The sequence below is a fragment of the Centruroides sculpturatus genome, unplaced genomic scaffold (assembly GCF_000671375.1).
Source record: "Centruroides sculpturatus isolate CEXI.00-Female unplaced genomic scaffold, Cexi_2.0 scaffold1983, whole genome shotgun sequence".
Taxonomy (NCBI): Eukaryota; Metazoa; Arthropoda; class Arachnida; order Scorpiones; family Buthidae; genus Centruroides; species Centruroides sculpturatus.
In genome coordinates this window covers 1-27,010 of record NW_019386206.1, presented here as the reverse complement: position 1 = coordinate 27,010, position 27,010 = coordinate 1, and the positions used below count along the sequence as shown (strand labels likewise).

Sequence of the window (27,010 nt, the reverse complement as noted above, 5' to 3'; positions counted from 1 at the left end):
TATATATATTATATATAATGCATTATAATTTTTCCTAATAATCTATACTAATATTATAATATTATAAAGAGGTAAAGTTTGTAAGTTTGGATGTAGGAGGTAACTTCCAAAACTACTCATCCGATTTCAAAAATTCTTTCACCAATATTTAGAATGAAACTTCAGGGTGGACATAGGCTGTACTGTACATTATTCTGTTAAACATTCATATAAATTAAAGGATATCATCTAGGTAAGCGTTATATTTTTTGTGTCAGCAGGTGGCGAGGGGCAAGACACGAATGTATACGAGATAGGTAACTGCACGGCGCAGTTGAATGGTTGGCGAGATATGCAGTGCATGTGTCCAAACTTGTATATTATATAGATGTCAAAATTCCCCCAGTAGGGAGAGGACAAAATTAAGGCTTACTGTGAAGAACTCAACTTCTATTATACTATTTTAGATGTGGTTTTTTGCGTTTTTGATTGCGTTTTAATAGGGTATGTCAAGAGAATGTACACCAAAAAGGGATTTTTTGAAATTCCCTCCCGCGGGGAGTATTATACATTTATAATAGATACATTTTGAGCCACAGCAATGCGTGGCCAGGTACAGATAGTGGAATATAAACTACTTGTTAATGTTTTCCAATAGAACACCTGATTTTTAGAAATAGATTACTGCTATTAAGTAGAGGATGCCTGATGCCTGTAATATACAAACACAGTATATTAAAATTATTTGTTGAGGTTCAAGGTTTAAATATTGTCATCGCTAGGCATTGAATCTGATATATGACCCCTCTGTTAGTATAGAGATATTTTTTTGTATGGTGACCTTATGTACTGGCATGTGCGTGCTTATGTCTTCGTTACAGTTTAGTCTAGTGCTATGTAGTTCTTTGGTCTGGATGTAATTTTTGTAATCAATAAACATTATTTTTTATTCAAAATTAATTTACAACCTATCACAATTTATTGTGAACTTCATTAATTTACTTTATTTTTATCTCCTGAAATTTAAAAAAATAAAAATTTATTGATCTTTAGCAAACAAATAAAATGGAATGTTACAAAAATATTCAGACAATTTAAAAAAAAAATTGAATTCAATTATAAAAGGATCACCATTTTTAAAACATTGAAAATTTTAATTTGAATTATATGCTAAAATGGCTGTCAATCAATCTTCTTCAAGTAAACAGACTGAAAAGTGTAAACAGTCTCTTCAAAAAAGAAAAAAAAAAATGCACAAAATGCATTATCCAACTCTTTATTCTCAACAGGATTAAAATTTTATTGTTTACATTACATTAACCTTCTTTAAGTTTTATTACTAAACAGCATATATAACAATGCTAAATATTTTATAAGTTTGTAAACATTTTTTTTTTGTGTATTTTGTATTTTTAATGACTATATAAAGTANAATTATTTTCATTATAATTTATATAAATTTTTGTCATTAGTTTTTCTTTACCAACTAAAATAAGTCATCTAGTTGTAAATTTACATTTAAATATGATCAAAACTACAGCCTTCTTATATTTTCATAATAATAATAATGAATCACCAAATGCTTGAGTTAACTTAGCCAAAATTAATCAAAATTTATTTTTAAAATCAATGACCATTAATAAAAACAAAAGATTTGTTATATCTATATACATATTTCAGTTTAATAATAAAATATTTAAAACTAAGTATAATTTACAAATTTCAATCTTTTAAAGGATTCAAGTTCATTAAAATCATAATTGTGGTTCAGTAAAAATAATGATTTTTTTAGTTTTAAGATGGCCAAAATACAATCCAATTCATGATCTTTGTTACTTTAAAAATGACATTAATACTTACAACATATTGAAGTGAATTTTCCAATAAAAATCAATGGAAAGTTTTTGTCCAAAACTTGATTCAAAGTAAAAACTAAAACTAATTTCCATTTACTTTTGGCTTGCTATTAATAAAAGGATATACAGTGGTGCCTCGTATAACATACTTAATCCAATCCAGGTGCACGTCCATTAAGTGAAAAGTCCGTTATATGAAACGCATTTTCCCCATAGAAATACATGTTAAAAAACATAATTTGTTCCGCAGCATAAAATAACCATATTGTACCATTAAAAAAATGAAAATGGAGCAGTCACCAATTATGCCAGGTAGTCAGATGTTGTGAGGAGGAGGTGGAAGAACACTTTCTTCACACATTCATACAGATACAGACTTTTTACACATTGCAGCAGGTCTCTTTTTATTGTTTTTTAATCAGAGTCAGATTCAGGAGAGGCTACCGGAGCTTGCAGGGTCAACTCCTCTTGTTCCATCCTTTGTCTTTTGCCTGCTGGCTTCTTGAAAAACATGTCCAAGGTGGTCTGTTTCTCTCTCTTCTTCAACACCTGTTGGAAATGATGGGCAAGGGTGTCATTGTAGAGATCATTGATCCTGGTGGCCTCAGCTCTGTTTGGATAATGAGTGTTGGTAAACTCCTGAACCTCTCTCATTCGACAAGGAAGTTGTTGTCAACTTTCACTCCTTCTGATGATTTCTTTCATTGTTTCAATTGAAATCACCTTTCTTTTTTAGAAGCCATGATTTGCACAACACTTGAATAAATGTAAATACCCTGCACTGAGGTGATGTACGTAATAAACAAGGGAGCAAACCGAATCCCAACAGGAGCTCTGTACTTCAGATATGCTAATAATATATTCTAATAACACTAATATATTATAAAAGTAGCAGATTGTCATTGGCAACGGCAAAAGAGTAAAAATATCATTCGCACTTGTTCGCAGAAAGTTTGTTGTTCGCCTCACATAACTGTCGAACAGAAAGTCCCTTGTTCGCAGCGTCCGTTATTCGAGGCGTATGTTATACAAGGCACCACTGTATATTGTGATTTAACAATAATCTATGAAAACTAGATCAATTTTGCAAGAATTAAATTTGCTTCAAATGTTTTTGGTCTACTTCATAGAACATCTTCAGGATTCATTATTTTTCAAAACAAATTTGAAGTAACAAATGTAATATGTTCAGAATCAAATGAGCAAAATAATTTGAAAAATATTTTATATATATATATGACAATTATAAACATAACAAATTGAAATAAAAATATAATAACTAACGAATAGAAAATAAATGTTTATAAATCACAAACCAAAATATAAATCTCCATATCAAAAAAACATGTGTATTCATCCCTAGCATTTAAATATCCCAAGGGCTACAAGTTTTCAAAAAGACAATGAATTGGTAAACCTAGTCTGCAATTCCTTTTTCATGTTTGATGGAATAATATATAGATAGTGGAGAGGAGTGCCTATGGGCAGTGCTGCAGCTGAGGCACTTTGTGAATTAGTTGTATACAATTAGAAAAATCTATAATACCAAATTTTATAAATGATTTTATCATATACAAAGGATATAGGTTGACATACTGATCATTTGGAATAATGGTAGCAGAATTGATAACTACTTCAACTCCATCATTAACAACATATTACACCCTCCATATGAAGATCAAACAACAAAGTAAAGTAACACTTATGTATATTTTCTCAACATATCTTTATCAGTATTGAGTAAATATACATCAATGTATTTGTTAAATAGACCTTCCACTCTTTGTTCTATCCCAGCATGTTCACATGAGCCTCCTGTTACAAACATTGGGTATTGATCCAATATGTATGCAGTACATATGCACTGCACATTGGCTAGTGATTATGAAACAGAAATTGACAGAATCAGGAACATAGTATGCACCCTTGGATATGGTAGGGAGATGGTTATTAATCTAATCCACTCACATCAGTCCAGAATAAAGAACACACTCAATAAGAACTTATCATCATTAAGAATGTAAACATTGTAAAGTCCAACATTCAATGAACTGGCTAGAAAAAAGAGATCAAGAATTGTTTACAAATGGTATCCCACATTATACAGTCTCCTAAGAAATGACAAGGATAAAATCCCAGAGAGATATAACATTGCATTTACAAGATACCTATTAAATTGGAGACAACATAGTTGGGCTCAATATACATATGCTACACTAGTAAGACTTGGAGAAATGCATTTATGAACTCAAATAGAGTACATGGAATAATCTTAACAACACAGTCCTATAAAAATAATTCAACAAAACTGTAGAAGTAACCAAACAAAAGAAGCAGTACACCTTGTATAACTCCAGCAATATATAATCAACAAAAAACATTTTCAACCTACTTCGAAAGGACCTCTTCAGTTGGAACATCAAGCTTAAATGAAAGAGAACTGAAGAAGGTTTAAAGGCTTATGGAAGTAGATCAAAAACATTTTTGGTTAACTAAATATATTGCTGTAATTATAAAAGGAACAGAGCCCTAGCATACTTTGCAAAACAAAAATCAGATATTTTGTGGAATGAGGCTAAAGTTATAAAAAAGATCAGCTCTGCATCACATGCACTCATTGCAGAATGAATAGAAATATTTAAACATAAAACTATATGAGAACATTTAAACTGTAGGGATGCAGACAAACTTTCTTTGGCATGGAATTTGCTTTGGTTTTTGCTTTATAAGCATTTATTTATTTTTATTCATTATTTACATTCATATAATTAATGAATATAAAGTAAATATATTTATTATATTTTTATTTTAATTTGTTATATTTATAATATATGTAATTAATCTTTTTCAAATTATTTTGCACATTCGATTTCAAACACTTGATGTTTTATACCTTGAATTTGTTCTTCTGAAAAACAACAAATCCTGAAGATGGTCCATGAAGTAGACTGAAAACATCTAAAGCAAATTTAATAATTCCTGCTAAATTGGTATAGGTAATTGCTAAATAGTTTTCTGTTAATAAACTATTCCAAATATTATAAAAATAATAATAATTTCAATTATTTCAGCTGAATTAATATCAGGAAATTTTGGTTCCAATTTATCTTTAGGATGATAAAACCAAAGTGAAATTATGGGGAAGGAGAAAAAATTTAACAACAATTGGCTACATAGAACTAAGGCTAGGACATCTAGACACTAAAAATCTTATAAATATTGTACTTATGAAAATTATAGCTTATATGATTTTTAGTTTCTTGATGTCTTAACCTTACATGTAACTTCAGGTACGGATTGTATGTAACCGGGATGATACTAGATGGAACTTCATTGGATGCTTGGTTAGGGCTACTTCTCGGCAGTGCCATTTGCGGATCAATTTACGTACGATCTTGGGATAACCATGTTCGTTGGCTATTTGTTCAATATGCCTTAGTTCGGCATGTAGGGATATCCGATCAGATGAGTGTGAGTATGCCCTCTTAATTAAGGCGTTGAAGGCTGTCATTTTATAGTGGGGTGGATCACACGATCCTATTGGAATGTATAGATGTTCAGCCCCTGGTTTTCGGTACACTTCCGTGCGGGTTACTGTTTGTTCGAACTTGATGTTGATGTCGAGGAACTTACACCAACAGATACTAGAATTGGCGCATCTTATCTGTTATAACTCCTTCTTCCAATTCAATGGGATCACGTACGGCCAAGTAAGAGGCGTCCCCATGGGTAGCCCCATCGCAGGGGACTTATGTGAAATAGTGGTCAGACAATTAGAAGCTAAGGTCATCCCTCAATACTCACCTTACATCTTACTATATAAGCGATACGTAGATGATATTCTCATCTTATGGAGGCTAAAGTCGGATGTTTCAAGGTTCGTTGATTCGTTCAATGATAATCCATACGGCCTGACCTTGGAGATAGATCAAGCTCACACTTCTGAAGCGCATTTCCTCAACATCAACATCAAGTTCGAACAAACAGTAACCCGCACGGAAGTGTACCGAAAACCAGGGGGTGAACATCTATACATTCCAATAGGATCGTGCGATCCACCCCACTATAAAATGGCAGCCTTCAACGCCTTAATTAAGAGGGCATACTCACATTCATCTGATCGGATATCCCTACATGCCGAACTAAGGCATATTGAACAAATAGCCAACGAACATGGTTATCCCAAGATCGTACGTAAATTGATCTGCAAATGGCGCTGCCGAGAAGTAGACCTTAACCAAGCACCCAATGAAGTTCCATCTTACATGTAACAAATTCATTGTACAGCAAATGAATGGTAGAAAGATCTAAAGGCAAAATATGCATATATGTGTCTTTGGTGGTTTCAAAAAATTTGCAATGACAGATATGTCAAAATTGAAAATGGATTTTTCATGTTTTTCAAAAGACACTTTTTGTGACTTTACAGCAGAACTGTGAAATTGGTAAACTGAGCATCAAATTCCAACTTTGACTAGAATTTTAGATCTGACTCTGACTCCTTATAATAATTTAAAATATACTTTGATTATATTAACCCAGAATGGCTTTTCATCACTACCCTGAATCATCCTACTTTTTAAGCATATTTTAAATGAAATCAATTATATATTATATTTAATGGCATATAAGACACAGGCATATAATAAAACATATGGATAGCACACCATTTCAGTATAGAATATTCAGAAAAAAAGTATCTAACATATTTAATTTAAGGCATCCTGTGCCTTTTGCATTTAGCCCCAAATTTTTTTTTTTTACTGTATTCTGTTTAAAAGAAAAAAAGTAAAATTAGAATGCACACTTTTATTTATCAGGAAAAGAAAAATAAAAAGGATTTTAAAAGAAGTCATTTACAATTAAAATTTGCCATTAAAATATAATTAACAAAATATTTCTACATGAACACATGTAAAAGCTGCTTAGCTATAACAAATAATAATACTAATAATACAGTATGTTTAATTAAACAGTAACATTTTAATTCAAGAGTTGACCAGATAAAGGTTACTTGTGGAATAACCTACTAAAGACTGTTTTCCTAAATACAGGGAAATTCATTAGCCTTTGGGAGATCAAACTTCATATCTAAGATGCAGGGCAATTTTTCAGCTTCCCCCTTTTTTAACCATATTTTACAGCACATAAGACATAGTCCAAAAGTCACAATTTACATACTGTAAAATATAGTAATTATAAAATATAACAACAACAATGCAATTATGAAAATGTGTGCATTTATGTAGAGGGTATTGTAACTATACACAAGATAGCAGGAACAGTAGTTATTCATCCCCAAACTAAACATAGAGTATACTTAATCTTAGAGAAAGCTTAACATAGCATTCTATACAGAGACATCCAATGTTCCAGAATATCCAAAATTAGACAATTACACAGGCTTTTGCTATTGATATATATACACCCACAGTATGTAGTTTTTGTATGTATGTAAAATTTATAATTATAGAAGACTGCCTTTAAAGTAAATACTTTCTGTAGTTATAGTTATGCAATGTTTGTACTACTTATTAAACAGTCTTCAAGTCCATTTGGCATTACCTCCTTGAGTGCAATTGTAATAGCACACTTTTCACTTAATTGCAGACTGTTTTGATGTGAAACACCTATGCATTACTAGTTTATTCCAATGATAGACCTGTTAACAAGGAATCCTACATTGATATTCTTGATTGCCTCCATGACTCAGTAAGATGAAAATAGCCTCATCTTTGGAAACAAAAAAACTGAGTTTACGTCATGACAACATCCTAATATATCAGTCTCTCCTAATTAGCAAATATCTGGCATAAATACCAAATATCTGTGCTATACATTCATAGCCTCCTTACTCACTAGACCTTGCTCTCTTTCATATCTTTACCAAAATGTTATTTCTGCTGAAGGGCTGCAGAATACAAATCAGCAAAAGAGGTTACAGTACTGCAATGATTCCAACCAGGAAAATAATGCTGAATGAGTTACATACTAGATACTAAAATAATCTTTCAACTACAGAAGGTGTTTATTTTGAAAATGGTCTTCTGTATTAGTAATGTGATAAAAAGTTATATCAAAAGTTTTGTTTTGGTTTATTTTTGATTCTGCCATTTATGTTTGATGATAATATTTTGAAAATAATGAAAGAAATTAAAAATTTTACATTTAATTTTTTTACATAAATCTTAGATGATACACTTAATAGTTATTAAATAATGTTTATGAGTAAAAATAAAAGATAAAATAATATTTAATTAATTCTTTTTCTATTTATAATTTAAATAACGTAATACAAAAGTAAATCAAATGAGGAGGGAAATACATAAGTAGGATATTTTCTATGGTAATTAACATTTAAATTTTTTGTTTTTAATTTTCAACCAATGTAAACAAAAGAATTCTTAATATAAATATCATTATTTATGTTTTACTTGAATATTTTCTTTTTAGTTGGTACAGGCAAGTCAACTTAAGATGGCACTCTCAAAATTGTTGCATCATGCTCCCTTATCCAAGTAACAAGACAACCCAGGACATAATATTCAAATTTCTCCATTTCTCCATCTTACAAGCATAATATAACTTGTAACACATTTAAAAATGTTAAAATTCATTATCACATAATTTTACTGTAAGTTGCATATTGGTTTCCATTCTTATGTCAGCAATTTTATCATTTTATTGAATAATCAGTAAATATAGTATATTGACAATCTCATTACTTTCATCTCTTTCCAGAAATATGGTATGAGGTCTAGCTGAAAACATCTGAACACCATTGCTCCAACATTTCTAAATGTTATCTAATGGGATGTACAGTATAAAAATAAATAACTTAATTTTTGCAGTAAATTTAAACAGATTTATTTAAAGAAGTTTGTATTTTTTTAATATGATTACTGGCAGCTTGCTTTTCAGTTATCTCCTTGATCTCATAAAATGCATTATAGTTGATTAAAATTTTTAAAAATTTTTACACTCTACTTAGACAACCTTAAATAAATGATGACAACATAAACAAGAGTTCAATCTCATCATCTTCCTCCACTTGTTTTCTTTTAATCATATGGCATATTTCAACAAATATCATAGTATAGAGAGCCATGTCGCAGTATGTCCTGGACAATAATGTATCATAAAATTAAACATAGATCTTTATAAATCATCCTTAGAATAGTGGTCTCTTATGTGGATTGCTGCTCTAAAAAGATCTTTCAACATGGCATTCATTTAAATAGACTGCTCTATTATCTAGTGCTCTGTTAATGAGAATCCAATACATGTAAACATAAGGGAATAAATAGGAAACATGGAGGAGTACTCTCTTAAATGAATTGCTCTCTTATCTGATGCTCTGCTAAGTATAAAGAAAACTCAGTATTTTATAAACATTATTAGATGTGGATTATTATATTATGGGCAAAATGGATTGTTACAAAAACAATCACTGCTTTATATTATTTCTTACTTATTGAATTAATTATTAATTTATATATGTATATAAGTCATGTATATTGAAGTAATGTCTAATATCAGTAACTACAGCTATATATTTAAGCTATAATATAATAAAAGCAACACTTCATATTAATTCAATATATTAATATGTTAAGTGAAGTTAATATGTTATTGAATATATGCAACTGACTTCAATAGTATAAATGATAATCATTTATATTCTTTAGAATTGTCTGAAAATTAATCATTGCATAATTTAACCTACTTAAGAAAAATTAGGCAATAATGCAATGCAATCTTGCTTCCTAGTGACAAGTGAAATTATAAAAAGTTCAAAATGATGAGATTCTACTTAAAACATTTATTGTAATGAATTAAATTGATAATGCAATAAACTTTTAATTTAAAAAAAAATTAATATAATTTATATTGTTATAATATTCTAAAAATTGTTTGTGTATAATTTAAAATTTAGAATGCTTTAAAATTTAATTATTGATATTATCCAAATGACAGCCATGTGTCAAAACTTATTTATGAATCTCACAATTTAATGCCAAAATTTAGGATTTAAAAAGTGATAAAAGAAATGTTTTGGTAAGATTATTGATAAATACATCTTTTTTAACAATCAATGAATATTTAAACAAATTAAAAATAAAATTATCATAAAAATATAACTGAAAAATTTAGAAAACAATATCTAACAATTAAACAATTTAAAAACTTCAATCTTTACACATCCAAATGCTCAATCTTTTGCAAATATTTGCATTTACATTTTCATTTACAACAGATATGCATGTATTTTTGCAGCAGTTATTGAATATAAGATTAAAATATCTATTTCCTCTATTTTAACTGTTACATTATGCTTAATTTCTTAGTTTCATTTTGTTATGATTTTTGCATAAATTACTTATATTTAACTACTGTTGTATTTATTTAATTTTCTTTTTGTTATCTTGCAAATTTTCATTAAATTACAAAATTAAAATCATATTCACATACTAATTCTCACATATTGTAAACAATGATGCATGCATAATCATTATAAATTATATTTCAATAAAAAATTTGTATAAAGACATTAAAATAAAACATATAAATGTATAATATCAATCTTTTTAAAAATTCAAAATATATGATATATTTTCTGAAGATGTAAATTTTCATTAAAAATTTTTAAATTTGTAAAACTAAAATTTTAAAAAGGCATCATATCAATAATTGCAAGATCAAAAATCACATTAATAAAGTATATAATGATAAACTTGCTATATAGCAAATGATTAGTATGACAAACTATTATATTATTAAATATTGATAGCAAAGTATTATCATACATGTAAAATATAGTAGTGGAAAATTTTAAATATTTACATTTCTAATCTGCACAATTATTTGATTATTTTTTAAGATTTAAATGGAATTAAAGCAAATCTATAAACATTTGAAGATAATGATAATAAATACACAATTATTTCTGCATTTCTGTAACTACCAACTGGAAAGAGAACAGATAGGTTTAATTGGAAGCATAACAAAAATTGATCATATTGTACTATATTTGCAAATGCAGGTCAATTTACATATTAATTTAAGGAGTAACATTTTATTTAATGACATGCCTCTAAAATAATTACACCCACAATCACATTATTACAATTACAAATAACTATAAATTTTCATTTCCTACATGATAATTAAACCCATAGAATATATTAAGTAAATTAACATTTTATATTAATTGTTTCCCTAAATTAAATATAAATTACAATGTAGAAACTACTGATGACATTCTTAACATACCACCATCCATGCTACGAGATGTGAAACGCTTGTTACTTAATGTCCTTTCAAAATGTGGAGGAGGTCGATCGATTAATGAACTAGCCAATCTTGTTTGATATTGTGTTCGACCTGAGTATCTGAATTTTGATCCAAAACGAGGAAAGAATAGTCTAGGCTTTGGTGTAGGCTCTGGTGACATTAATCTAAATAAATAAATATGGAAAATTAATCATTTAAATTATGTTTTCTAACTGACTATAAATAATTTTAAAATTTATCATCATTCAGTAAATTCCAAGGCTAAACTTGTAAATCCTAAGAGCAAGGGGTGTCTTCATGATGGACAAAAACTTTTAAACAAACACACATTTAATAACCATAAACTAAGAACCATGGAGGCATTTGAAATATTTGCTGCAATACTTAAAGGAAGTTGCATTAACAGTAAAGAATATATATCCATATCCAAGGCATACCAATCTATATTGCATAACCCCTTAAAAAATAGTGGCAACCAATAATTACTGTATGTATTTTTACAGGCAGTAATAGCAATTTACATCTTGCCAAATAATTTAATTTTTTAGTTTTTTACTTATATCATTTATTAGAAATATTTTCATATTTTTATTTGTAATTATTTGTTTAATTTGTTAACTATATTAATCTCTACATAAATATAGTATATTTTAATTCAAAGACAATTACGTCAAAGAAAAAAACGGCATTATTCCAAACTTCAAATCTGTTGTAGACGTTTGATATAGAAATATGCTTAATTAACCTGACACAGGCCTCTGAAAGTACCTGAAAATGTTCATTTTAATCAGTGAATTACTGAAAAGTGATAGGAAGGTGTAAATTTTAGCATTTAGAAGATAGTTCCAGCTTTAGAATTAACAAGTCAAAAATTGTTTCTATTTTGTAGTGATAATACTCATGTATGGAAATTTTATTGGAAATTGGCAGTTTATAAATAATGATAATGGCATCTGTTAATGTTTATCTTTATAGCAACTTAACTTTTTGCCTTTACTTATGATTGAGTAAAAAGGATTGGAGAAAAAGGCTTCCTGGGACTCCAAGTTATTCCAAAATTAAACCGTTTAACACATTTACTTCTTCAAAAATTCATCATATGAAATGAAAACACATAAATATACAAAATCCTGTAAAAGGAATAAAAATATTTATTGATAAAAACAGAACATAACAAACAAACATTTTAAAATAAATATAAATACAAATGAACTGTTTAATCGAAATAATGAACAAAATCTAGATACAAATGTTTTTGGTTTATTAGTCATCTTCATACTCTACAGAAACAAATAATGTAAAATATCAACAAAAACAGAAAACTAAAAACAAAAATTGTTTAAGATGTTCTTTCTGTAAACATTGACTGGCAGTGCCATATTTCAACTTGTTAATTCTAAAGCTGGAACTATCTTCTAAATGCTAAAATTCACACCTTCCTCACTTTCTAGCAACTCACTGATTAAAAATAAATGTTTTCAGCTACTTTCAGTGGCCTGCATCAGGTTACGCAGATTTCTATATCAAATGTCTATAGCAGGTTCAAAGTTTGGAATAATGCCATTTTTCTTTGATGTAATTGTCTTTGAGTTAAAGTATACTATTGTGACGGACGAAGGGATGAAAATATTAGCTTGACCTTTGGTCATTTTACCATTTCATCATTTGACTTCAATTTTTTTATCAAGAGCTATCATAAAAATTGTTTCCCACGGACTTGCTTCCTTGTTGAGGATGATCCATCTAGTCATTAATGTGTCACCTGGAACTTTCAATAAATTTCCAGTATTGGACGCCAGGCCATTGGCAACAAACTCCTGACCTCATGGAAAAACCCCAGAAGGAAAATACCCAATAACCAGGGAGAGTGATGAAAAAATCAAGTCAGTCGTCCTTCAAAGTCCGTCCACAAAAAGTCGCCTCAAAAGCGTGTTAAAATACCATGTCTCCATCGATATCAACATACAGATACCTATCATGCCCAAGTTCTTGACTTATTCTAAACTTGTCGGATACCTCCTTCCAAAGACCTCTTACCCGAAAGAAAGACGCTTCAATCATCCGAAGAATCCACCGAACACCCGAAGAATCCTGTGTTTGAGTCATCCATCCTCAACTTCTTTATAAGGTATTTATCCACACACGAGTCGTTTGTAAACTCTCTCTCTCTCTCGCAACAGTTAAATGTAAGAAAATAGGGATAATATCGTATATCGTGTACTCCTGCCCGATAAAATAAATTTGTTATGGTTTATTAATATGGAATCTGAGTGAATCACTTCCTTGTTTCTCTCTCCTCACCTCTACTCTGAATCCAACTGTCTACTGCTACCGCTCGCGTGATGTAAAGTTGCAATTTCCGAGTCCTGCGAGACTCAGTGGTGTCACATCCTGACACGGTGTCAAAGAGACACCAACCCTACGGTCACACTATATTTACATAAAGATTAATATAAGTACAACAAACATTCTGAAACCTGATATGTATATCACCTAACAATTGCCTAAATAATCAGACTATAACTCTGCTAATTTTAATAATTAATACAAAGTAATTTGCTACTAGAGGTAGACATTAGGCACAATCTCTTAACTAAATTAATAATTATAATTTTAATAATTTATTAAATAATTTAGAACCATCTAGATAAAAGAACTGACCTGGGACAGGCTTGAACCACAGCCTCCACTTGCTGGCTCCTTGAGCCTATATATGTTTTGCTACTTCTATCAAATCTATATATAGGCTTAACAGATCCTTGATGCAGACTCAACAAGCACCAATACTATATTAGTAAAAACAAATACAGTACAGCTCTAGCACAATATGCAAGTGAGCAAGGGGTGTCTTCATGATGGACAAAAACTTTTAAACAAACACACATTTAATAACCATAAACTAAGAACCATGGAGGCATTTGAAATATTTGCTGCAATACTTAAAGGAAGTTGCATTAACAGTAAAGAATATATATCCATATCCAAGGCATACCAATCTATATTGCATAACCCCTTAAAAAATAGTGGCAACCAATAATTACTGTATGTATTTTTACAGGCAGTAATAGCAATTTACATCTTGCCAAATAATTTAATTTTTTAGTTTTTCACTTATATCATTTATTAGAAATATTTTCATATTTTTATTTGTAATTATTTGTTTAATTTGTTAACTATATTAATCTCTACATAAATATAGTATATTTTAATTCAAAGACAATTACGTCAAAGAAAAAAACGGCATTATTCCAAACTTCAAATCTGTTGTAGACGTTTGATATAGAAATATACTTAATTAACCTGACACAGGCCTCTGAAAGTACCTGAAAATGTTCATTTTAATCAGTGAATTACTGAAAAGTGATAGGAAGGTGTAAATTTTAGCATTTAGAAGATAGTTCCAGCTTTAGAATTAACAAGTCAAAAATTGTTTCTATTTTGTAGTGATAATACTCATGTATGGAAATTTTATTGGAAATTGGCAGTTTATAAATAATGATAATGGCATCTGTTAATGTTTATCTTTATAGCAACTTAACTTTTTGCCTTTACTTATGATTGAGTAAAAAGGATTGGAGAAAAAGGCTTCCTGGGACTCCAAGTTATTCCAAAATTAAACCGTTTAACACATTTACTTCTTCAAAAATTCATCATATGAAATGAAAACACATAAATATACAAAATCCTGTAAAAGGAATAAAAATATTTATTGATAAAAACATGTTAAGATTAATCATATTCGTTTTGTAAACCGCGCTTAAGTTAAGCATCATCTGTTCATTTTTTATGTCCAGTCATTGAAAGACCGCTCTGGATCGACTGTCAGTCGTATACACAAAAGGTAAATTGTTTACAAACCGAGTCTTTGTCTATTGTCTGATAAATGTATATTTTTTTTGTCAATTGTTCATGACAGCAGATGTCTTTTGTGTAAGATCCAAGTCGGATGTAAGCTAATAAATGTTCTTGTTAATCTTATCTCACCTTTTGATTCGTTCACGGTTACTAGAAATCACCACAAAACATTTTCATCCATTTCTAATGATCATCAGGTATGTCATAATTAATACCAAACAGATATTTAAATGTGTTTTATTGCTTAATGTTGTTCTGTTCGGTATTCATGACATACCTGATGACATTCATTATAAATGAATGAAAATATTTGTATCAGTAAATATTTTTATTCCTTTTACTGGTTATGGGTATATTTATGTGTGTTTTCAAACTGTTTGATGCTTTAATTCCTGAATTTCAAGCTTATACTTTTTATAGTAAGTTAGAATCTACTTAATAATAGTGTTATGTTTCTATTTCATTTGTATTCCATTTCTATACTTTGCTTCTTTCTGATACTGAACATATTCAATTTTTTAAGCTATATAACTGTTTGTTCTGAATAAGAAACCATGTTATATATGCACTCTTCATATTCTGGATTCTCTTTGGCTGAAGAATTTCAGTAATGTAAACATTTCTGTAATGTAGAATTCTTTAGCTTCTTTTTGACTGAAAAATTTCAGCCAAAGAGAAAGTTAAAGTATTCTACATTACAGAAACAAAAGAGTTAAATATTTAGCTTCAAATTCTGTTACAGAGTCTATCAATTCCACAGAAAAATGACATTATCTGTTTCTATCAATGTTTTCCATTATCTGTTTCCTTATCTGACTTAAATATTTAATTAAACTATGCTTTATAACCAACTTACCTAAAAAATGTATGATGTTCTACACATACTTTCCAAAGCTTTTTAGCTGCTCTATGATTAGCTAATTTAAAACCTATTGTACTTTCAAATTGTTCAAACTATAAGAAAGAAAAACATTTCAGTTTTAAAAATTAAGTTTTTACTATTTTAGAATAATAATAATAATTATATTGTATTATCCAAATAAAATGAAAAATATTTATCATTTATCAATATAACAAATGTTTGACATTAATGTTTTAAGTTAAATAAATGGATATACATACATATTATTCTGCAAAATGTTATATAATATATAGAAATCAATATTAATAATTAAGTTAATACACAAAATACTATCAGGCTGTTTTCTGGATTATTTTGATTACTTTTAAGATTTAATTTAATTATTTTAGTATGCAAATTGGCCTAAGATAAATCAGTATCATAATTTTAAAAATATTTTAATAATTTGAGTTCATTTAATTAATTAATTTCTTAAAAATGTCTACAAGGAAAAAATTGAGCCTTGTGGAATATAAACTTCCAATCTTTGTACTGTACATTAATTGTTAAACTATGCTAAGGCAAAAAGAGGGTGCATAAACAGATGATCTTACAATGTTTTCAAAATTACAGTATATGTATGCAAACAAGATTGTATGTTTGATTCTTGATCCAAGCTGATCCTTATCTCTACAAGTTTTCAATTTATTTATTTTTACTTTGTTAACTCTAATTATTAAAATATTCATGATAATAGCATATTTACTTTTAGGCCAAACTGTATATTAAATTCAAGTTTATAAACAACATGGAAAAAAATTTTAAAAGTTTTACTACTACTATAATAAAATATAATCAATACTAGTAATATTTATATACAGTAAAACCTCTAATCTCAAATCATCTCTTCCTCAAATCAAACTAAATTGTTGTTCTGGAAAACACCCCCCTATATAATGTATTTTCTACTCCTAAAGTGGAACAAAATTTTGTCTCAACATTGTTTCTCCTTCTGTCAAACTCAGCAGATTCTGACCAACCTATTAAGTTCCATGAATCTTTTTGACACATTGCCTAGTAAAGTGGTTTTAATACAGCTGCATAAGTAGCTAATGACAGTCTGTATCAAATGAAATGGGCAATGTCAGTGATTTGATTATTCGGCTGTATCAATTAGTCACTTTATCAAGCAATGCGCCCTTGTTCATGAGCAAGTTGTCAGTTTAGTAAAAATCCACTAGACCTAGTGGAAAAATTGAAATTTGATGTATTGTATCATGTGAAATTTGATTTTTTGAATAAATTTAGAGTAGCATAGACAGTTATATACAAATAGCAAATTTATGANGAAAAACGACGTAAGTCGAATTTACCTGTCTCCGAATCTACTTATCACTAGGAAAGCATTTTAAATAATATATGGTTAATAAAAATCTATTTTAAGCTTACAAACAAATAAATTTTAGTTTTTAATATAGTACAAAAAAAAATAATCTAAATTTACGAATGCATGTACTGTAAATACAGTACATACTTTTATATATTTTAATATGATTTTATGTGCTTTAAACACTTTTCTAGTGATATTACAACTTCAATATTTGTGGCAAACAGACGTAAAGTCGAATAAAATGACTTAAACTTGATTTTTATTTTTCCATATACTTTTTTGACAAACGACGTATAATCGGGAACGATGTAACTTGAAATGACGTAAGTTGAGGTATACCTGTAGTCACAAACAGTCGAATTATACTTAATTTGACTGTTTATATTTCGACTGTAATAATTTGGTTGGTTTGGTTAATAAAACCAACCAAAGACTATTAATAATTTTGTCAAATCTCTTTTGTTATATCAGTCTTTAAAAAAACCAAGACCACTTAATCAACCTCTAAAAATATCTTTTATTGCAATGCATTCCAGATGGAAGACCACATCCCTCTTCAGACAACTATTTTCTCACAATAAGGAAACCACCCCTTGAGCAACGTAAAGACAGATATAACAAAATCGTTGATAGTCTCTGGTTGATTTTATTAACCAAAAATAAGATTATTATACATCTGTTTCCATAATAATTACTCTAATCATACTATAACTGATACAATTTCTGAACACTCATATCCTTTTACTGTTTTATATACATAGTCTGTTACCATAATAATCTGTTTAAAGTAATAGTTTGCATAATTGACCACTTATCCATTACAATATATTACAATAATGTCATTTATAATTTACTTCATTATGTATCTAATAAATTGTTAAATACTTAATTTGTTAAATTAATATTCATATCTTTTATAGATAAAAATATATTTAGATGAGAAATAAAATGATTAAGTTAAAATTAATAACAAGCATTGAATAGTGCATAATACATAAATCAATTGTTATAAATAATTTATTATTTTATTTTAAAAAATCAAAAATTTAAAGCCAAGAAACCTTAAATCAAAGAAATACTATTATAAGTGCTTTATCAGAATTGTTTAATAGCCAAAGATGCTATAGTTTTAAAAGATGTATATAAAAAAAATATATATAAAATTATTAAACTACAGAAAATTTAAACATCCAAACCCATTAGTTATATATTAAATTCAAACAATTGCCAAATTATATCAGACTATACTTATATAAATATAGCTTGATATACTTCAGCAATCATTTGGCTTTAATATATAAAATTTATATATTTATAATAAATTATCAGATTAGATAAGATTCAAGATAAATTATAAGCAAAATTATACTGCTTTAAGCATTATAAATAAAAATATATAACTTAGATGTATATATTTCTATATTTTTTTTTTAATATTCCATTCTAAATATTTTGTTAACTGAAGCTGATTCAAGGAAAGATCAATAACATTTCTTATTAAAATTGAATAGCTTAATTTATTATATATCCATTTTCAAAATTAAATATATTTAAGTGTATATATAAATATAAAAATCAAATATATTAAATTGTAACTGATATTTATGTAACAAGAAAATATTTTTCAGTCAATACATTAATTTAAATCTACCTAAATAATTTTGTGAAAACAGATTTAGCATGAATGCAAAATACATGCTTAGAAGGCTAAACACATTTTTAATGGAAAAATTAATCTATTCATTAATATGAAAGAACTTTAGATTAAAATAAAGAAAAAAATATAGACTTAAAGTTTATCAAACCATCATTTATCTATTTTATTTCTACATAAATTTACTTTGTTCAAATTTTAAATTTATTTACTCAATAAATTACTTTAACTACTACTCACCTCTCCAGGGCGAATTTTGATGTAAAAATTATTTCGTTTGTAAGATATCTTCAAAATTTTTGGCCAAGCAAACCGGTTAATTCTTAATCTATCCCTATACACAAGTAAACCAGAAGCACAAACTCCAAGCATAATATCTACACCTTCAGAATCTTTTGCTTGATGTAAATCAACCCCATACATTGCTAATTTTTTAGCATTTTCTAAATAGTGAAGCTCAGCTTCTGCTGGAGTTTGACCTCTAAAAAAATAAAATTTATAAATGATGAATAAGCACTAGATTACAGACTAGTAATATTCCAATAAGCAATAAATTACATTATTTCTGCATATTTACAATGAGATATTTTCATATTCTGAAGAAAATACTTAAAAGCCTAACTAAAATGCAAATTTTATTCACATATAATTTGGAATTGATGTAACAAAAATAAAATATGTTTAGCTTTTATATACCAGAACAGAAATACAGTAGACGGTTAAGAGAATAAAAACATAAAAATTTTAAAGTGAAACAAACAGAAAGAAAGCTTGCGATGTTTTATTACATTCAAATTCAGATACAAGTTTGTATTTTTCCTTCAGCGTAAGCATTGTTAGGCTTTGAATACTCATTTCTAACAGAAATGTGAAACACTTGCTGCAAATAACGCATGAATGAATAGCAAGAACATGCAAAATCAGATTCTGCTGTGATGTTAAGCTGTGTATGAACTCATTTTTTTCAGGAGGGCAGTCGACTTATGAGGACTCAACTGTATTTTAAACAAAACCATTTTCTTCCATTTTAAATGGGCATCTTCTGTTGTGTTCTATTTTTAGAATACACATTCAATTCTATTTAAGTTTCTTCTGACATGAAGATGCCCATTTAAAAGAGAAGAGAATGTTTGTTTTGTTTAAGATATATCCACTTTTACTGGGTATTAGCATCTAGTTATACTAAATGGTATTTTTAATGTATAGGAAAATACTGAAGAAGTATAGTAAAATACATCTCAATCTGAAATGAATTTGTCCTGTCTTTCTGTATGTGAGAAAATAAAATAATTTGACCAGTTTTAACTGGCTATTACAGTAAATTACAGTAACCAGTGACACCTCACAAGTACACTAACATGACATTTAAAGGATACAACATAAATATGGTTCATATTTTCATACATATGATCTGTGCATATCAAATGTACATTTACCTCTGTTTTGTAGATTATTATAAGAGGATCACAAATCTATCTATCTTATAGTGGAAAATGGCAACTATTAGATGACAGATCTTTGGAAATCTGTCAACTATTGAATAAAAGTACTAGTCAGTTCTTAATCAATTTGGTCATGCAATATATTAGATTAGATTAATAGATCTATCAGTTTATGTATGCAGTTGTTTTCCTGTATTATTTTAGAGAAGTATATTAATATATTTATTTTTTATCACAACACACTGCTTTATTCAGGAGACACTTCCAAATGCAGCATATCCTATAAACCAAGTGCATTCATAGCAAGTGCTCTATCCTCAGGAATTTTATAACCCATAAAATATCAAATTCATTACATTAACCCCATCTTTTTCTCTCAAACACTGTTATTTCCAAAAATAATGTTTAGGCTCCAAAGCTCCAAAAGAACTTGGTTTACAGAATATAATGTATTTGGAAGTGCCTCTCTGTGAAAAGCAGTGTGTTATGATGACTAACTGAAAATTGGAATATAGTAATTTTATCGTATATTTTCCATATAAAGCGTCAATTCTGCCATTATTGTGCATTGTTTTATTTGAATTTTTANAGTAAAAAGGATTGGAGAAAAAGGCTTCCTGGGACTCCAAGTTATTCCAAAATTAAACTGTTTAACACATTTACTTCTTCAAAAATTCATCATATGAAATGAAAACACATAAATATACAAAATCCTGTAAAAGGAATAAAAATATTTATTGATAAAAACATGTTAAGATTAATCATATTCGTTTTGTAAATCGCGCTTAAGTTAAGCATCATCTGTTCATTTTTTATGTCCAGTCATTGAAAGACCGCTCTGGATCGACTGTCAGTCGTATACACAAAAGGTAAATTGTTTACAAACCGAGTCTTTGTCTATTGTCTGATAAATGTATATTTTTTTTGTCAATTGTTCATGACAGCAGATGTCTTTTGTGTAAGATCCAAGTCGGATGTAAGCTAATAAATGTTCTTGTTAATCTTATCTCACCTTTTGATTCGTTCACGGTTACTAGAAATCACCACAAAACATTTTCATCCATTTCTAATGATCATCAGGTATGTCATAATTAATACCAAACAGATATTTAAATGTGTTTTATTGCTTAATGTTGTTCTGTTCGGTATTCATGACATACCTGATGACATTCATTATAAATGAATGAAAATATTTGTATCAGTAAATATTTTTATTCCTTTTACTGGTTATGGGTATATTTATGTGTGTTTTCAAACTGTTTGATGCTTTAATTCCTGAATTTCAAGCTTATACTTTTTATAGTAAGTTAGAATCTACTTAATAATAGTGTTATGTTTCTATTTCATTTGTATTCCATTTCTATACTTTGCTTCTTTCTGATACTGAACATATTCAATTTTTTAAGCTATATAACTGTTTGTTCTGAATAAGAAACCATGTTATATATGCACTCTTCATATTCTGGATTCTCTTTGGCTGAAGAATTTCAGTAATGTAAACATTTCTGTAATGTAGAATTCTTTAGCTTCTTTTTGACTGAAAAATTTCAGCCAAAGAGAAAGTTAAAGTATTCTACATTACAGAAACAAAAGAGTTAAATATTTAGCTTCAAATTCTGTTACAGAGTCTATCAATTCCACAGAAAAATGACATTATCTGTTTCTATCAATGTTTTCCATTATCTGTTTCCTTATCTGACTTAAATATTTAATTAAACTATGCTTTATAACCAACTTACCTAAAAAATGTATGATGTTCTACACATACTTTCCAAAGCTTTTTAGCTGCTCTATGATTAGCTAATTTAAAACCTATTGTACTTTCAAATTGTTCAAACTATAAGAAAGAAAAACATTTCAGTTTTAAAAATTAAGTTTTTACTATTTTAGAATAATAATAATAATTATATTGTATTATCCAAATAAAATGAAAAATATTTATCATTTATCAATATAACAAATGTTTGACATTAATGTTTTAAGTTAAATAAATGGATATACATACATATTATTCTGCAAAATGTTATATAATATATAGAAATCAATATTAATAATTAAGTTAATACACAAAATACTATCAGGCTGTTTTCTGGATTATTTTGATTACTTTTAAGATTTAATTTAATTATTTTAGTATGCAAATTGGCCTAAGATAAATCAGTATCATAATTTTAAAAATATTTTAATAATTTGAGTTCATTTAATTAATTAATTTCTTAAAAATGTCTACAAGGAAAAAATTGAGCCTTGTGGAATATAAACTTCCAATCTTTGTACTGTACATTAATTGTTAAACTATGCTAAGGCAAAAAGAGGGTGCATAAACAGATGATCTTACAATGTTTTCAAAATTACAGTATATGTATGCAAACAAGATTGTATGTTTGATTCTTGATCCAAGCTGATCCTTATCTCTACAAGTTTTCAATTTATTTATTTTTACTTTGTTAACTCTAATTATTAAAATATTCATGATAATAGCATATTTACTTTTAGGCCAAACTGTATATTAAATTCAAGTTTATAAACAACATGGAAAAAAATTTTAAAAGTTTTACTACTACTATAATAAAATATAATCAATACTAGTAATATTTATATACAGTAAAACCTCTAATCTCAAATCATCTCTTCCTCAAATCAAACTAAATTGTTGTTCTGGAAAACACCCCCCTATATAATGTATTTTCTACTCCTAAAGTGGAACAAAATTTTGTCTCAACATTGTTTCTCCTTCTGTCAAACTCAGCAGATTCTGACCAACCTATTAAGTTCCATGAATCTTTTTGACACATTGCCTAGTAAAGTGGTTTTAATACAGCTGCATAAGTAGCTAATGACAGTCTGTATCAAATGAAATGGGCAATGTCAGTGATTTGATTATTCGGCTGTATCAATTAGTCACTTTATCAAGCAATGCGCCCTTGTTCATGAGCAAGTTGTCAGTTTAGTAAAAATCCACTAGACCTAGTGGAAAAATTGAAATTTGATGTATTGTATCATGTGAAATTTGATTTTTTGAATAAATTTAGAGTAGCATAGACAGTTATATACAAATAGCAAATTTATGATATTTATTTAAATCATTATTACAGCCTCATATATTGTTCTAATAATAATTTAAATAAAATAAGATGGGTTTAAATATATCACAAAATTACATCCCTTATTCCACTGCTTTGTACTTTGTAATTGAATAAAAATGTTTTTCATATACATCCATATGTAGTAGAACTGTTCATAAGTCAAACTAGCTATTTTTTAGTCCATATTTGAGTTTTAGAGGTTTTAAATATATAACATAGTAATATATTTTAATATAGCAGTAGTAATCCATAGTAAACAATATTGAAATAATACATATATTTTATAATTTTGACTAAAAGTTAATACAATCCATACAAATACTTTTGTGGTTGATGGTTCACAGAAAAGTTAGCAAATCAATTAACATGCTTTTGCAGTAAATTCCAAGGCTAAACTTGTAAATCCTAACCAAAAAATTTGGCAGGGGACATTGTTTCCCTGATGTATAATGCCAAATGGTTTGGGTTAAGACCTTTTTTGTCTAGTGGTTGGCTGACAGATTCTTGATCAGCATGTGAGATTCTTTATCCTTTTTCTGTATGATGATTATTATTCATACATATATGTCTGTATAGTGTTTATAGTTTGTTTGAAATAAACATTTTGTAAAAATACAGAGGAACATACAGACCAGCATTACAATGATGTTAATTGTGATCCATTAGTGCTAAAATAAAGAGAAAACATAAAAACTATATTTAAAAAAATTTGTATTTCATTTGCAATAAATTCATCCTTAGGAATATTTAGAATTTATAGTTCAGAAAAACTTTAATGATTTCAATCAAGGCTGTTCAAACAAAGAAAGCTTTGGAGCTTGATCCCACTCTCCCATTTGAGAAGAATTAAAAAAATTAAACTGTACATTGTATATAATTTATATTTATTTTGTATCCATTCAGTTCCTGCCTAGTCTAGTATATTGTGTTACCCTATATACTGCCTCTCATGGCCTTAAACCAACCATGGGCATCCAACAGGATGTGGCATTAGTGGACCACTGCACATATCCACTGTTTGCTTTAGTCTATCCATTCAAAAGATTGGTATCCCTTTCCTTCTTGACAAGCACTGTAAAGCTCCCTTTCTTAGTCCTCAGCTAATCTAATAGTTTAATAACAATTTTACTGCTTCCCAGGATACAACAGCCATGAACCCACTTCATAGAACTATACATCTGTTGGAAACTTTGAAGTGAATCATACCTTTTCTTCCACTGACATAAATTGTCAGCCTACTATTCCTATATATTTCTACCATTTCTTTGGTAATTGTCTCCAGCACCCCCTTCATTTGTTCTGCTCTAGTTCTTATTAATAATTATCCCCAGTCCAGAAGATTCTCCCTTCTGGTTGGCTTTTTCAGCATGCCTTTGCCCGGCTAAGTGGAGTTTTTCTGGGTTTCCTCCACATCTGTTCCTATTCAAATGAAGACCAGCTCACCATTAAGAATTCCCAAAGGCCTATACTGTTATACTCCTGTAGGGTGTTGAAGCATTTCTATCTAAAAAATTATTTTCCAAATTGCTGGAAACTATTATCAATGGATTGCCCACTGTTGCCTTCTTTTCCTTAGTGGCTTTGGATAACCCAGTATAACAAGTTAGGTCTGATTGGTTAGTTCTCTCAATCTGCACACTTTCCTATCCATCTTTATTTCTTTTTGGAATATTTATATATAAGGACCTAAAAACTAAAAAAAAAAGTTATGAAAAAATATTTTTTTTTTTCAAAAATTGTATGCACAGGCCTGACTCCAATCATAATTGGGACTGTACTAATTTGCATACATTAACATCAGAAAATAGCCTTTAAATTTAATTTATATAACCTATAATTGTACTCTATTTTATGCTAAAAGATGAAAAATGATGTCTTTGTTGTTATTTTGTTATATTTTATTTTTAATGACGTGCTGTCTGTATGAATTTTAAAACTTTTCAACTCATAAGTAAAATAAAAATTATTAATATAAGCATCCATACGTCTGAAAGTTATATGTCAAAGCCAAATTATTGCTGGATTAGATCAGGCTATATTACTACTACTATTAAGTACTAAGTAATTTGGCATAGAGGTAGGCATTAGACACCATATCTTATTAAATTTATTAATTATGATTAAATTAATATTTATTAATTAATTTAGAAGGTTCTGGAAGAAAAGAATTGGCCCAAAGCAGAACTCAAACCTGCAAGTGTCACTTACCATGTGGATGCATTGCCAGTTATACTACATACAGCATGGTTACTTGTAAATTAATAGTTCTGGAAGAAAAGGTTGGACATTGACCAGATAGCATAACTGGCAACACATCCACACAGTAAATGGCAGCTATAGGTTTGAGTCCTGCTCGAGACCGATTCTCTACCAGAACTTTCTAAATTAATTAATAATATTATATATATATAATATTATTATAATAATAATTAAAATTTAATTATAGTTATTAAATTTAATAAGATATGGTGTCTAACACCTACTTATAGGCCAAATTACTTATTATTTAATAGTAGCAGTAATACAGTCTGATCTAATCCAGCAATCATTTGGCTATAAAGAAAAATTATTTGTGGTGATTATCACAAATACAGGTATACCTCGCCTTACGTTGGTAATTGGTTCCANTACAGGTATACCTCGCCTTACGTCGGTAATTGGTTCCAGGAAAACGACGTAAGTCGAAAAACGACGTAAGTCGAATTTACCTGTCTCCGAATCTACTTATCACTAGGAAAGCATTTTAAATAATATATGGTTAATAAAAATCTATTTTAAGCTTACAAACAAATAAATTTTAGTTTTTAATATAGTACAAAAAAAAATAATCTAAATTTACGAATGCATGTACTGTAAATACAGTACATACTTTTATATATTTTAATATGATTTTATGTGCTTTAAACACTTTTCTAGTGATATTACAACTTCAATATTTGTGGCAAACAGACGTAAAGTCGAATAAAATGACTTAAACTTGATTTTTATTTTTCCATATACTTTTTTGACAAACGACGTATAATCGGGAACGATGTAACTTGAAATGACGTAAGTTGAGGTATACCTGTAGTCACAAACAGTCGAATTATACTTAATTTGACTGTTTATATTTCGACTGTAATAATTTGGTTGGTTTGGTTAATAAAACCAACCAAAGACTATTAATAATTTTGTCAAATCTCTTTTGTTATATCAGTCTTTAAAAAAACCAAGACCACTTAATCAACCTCTAAAAATATCTTTTATTGCAATGCATTCCAGATGGAAGACCACATCCCTCTTCAGACAACTATTTTCTCACAATAAGGAAACCACCCCTTGAGCAACGTAAAGACAGATATAACAAAATCGTTGATAGTCTCTGGTTGATTTTATTAACCAAAAATAAGATTATTATACATCTGTTTCCATAATAATTACTCTAATCATACTATAACTGATACAATTTCTGAACACTCATATCCTTTTACTGTTTTATATACATAGTCTGTTACCATAATAATCTGTTTAAAGTAATAGTTTGCATAATTGACCACTTATCCATTACAATATATTACAATAATGTCATTTATAATTTACTTCATTATGTATCTAATAAATTGTTAAATACTTA

The 27,010-nt window shown here is 28.4% G+C and overlaps 1 protein-coding gene across 1 annotated transcript in view; it reads right to left on the bottom strand.

Annotated features, from left to right (window-relative positions):
- The window catches only part of LOC111614074 (band 4.1-like protein 1), a gene marked incomplete at its 5' end in the record, with an annotated part of 35,713 nt that extends 13,565 nt beyond the window's left edge, over positions 1-22,148 (bottom strand). The window contains 4 exons of the mRNA XM_023355453.1: positions 11,109-11,293; positions 15,841-15,938; positions 19,110-19,385; positions 22,080-22,148. Of these exons, the coding sequence (XP_023211221.1) occupies positions 11,109-11,293; positions 15,841-15,938; positions 19,110-19,385; positions 22,080-22,148 (628 nt within the window). The remainder of the gene's footprint in view (positions 1-11,108; positions 11,294-15,840; positions 15,939-19,109; positions 19,386-22,079) is intronic.
- Positions 22,149-27,010: the final 4,862 nt, after the last annotated feature.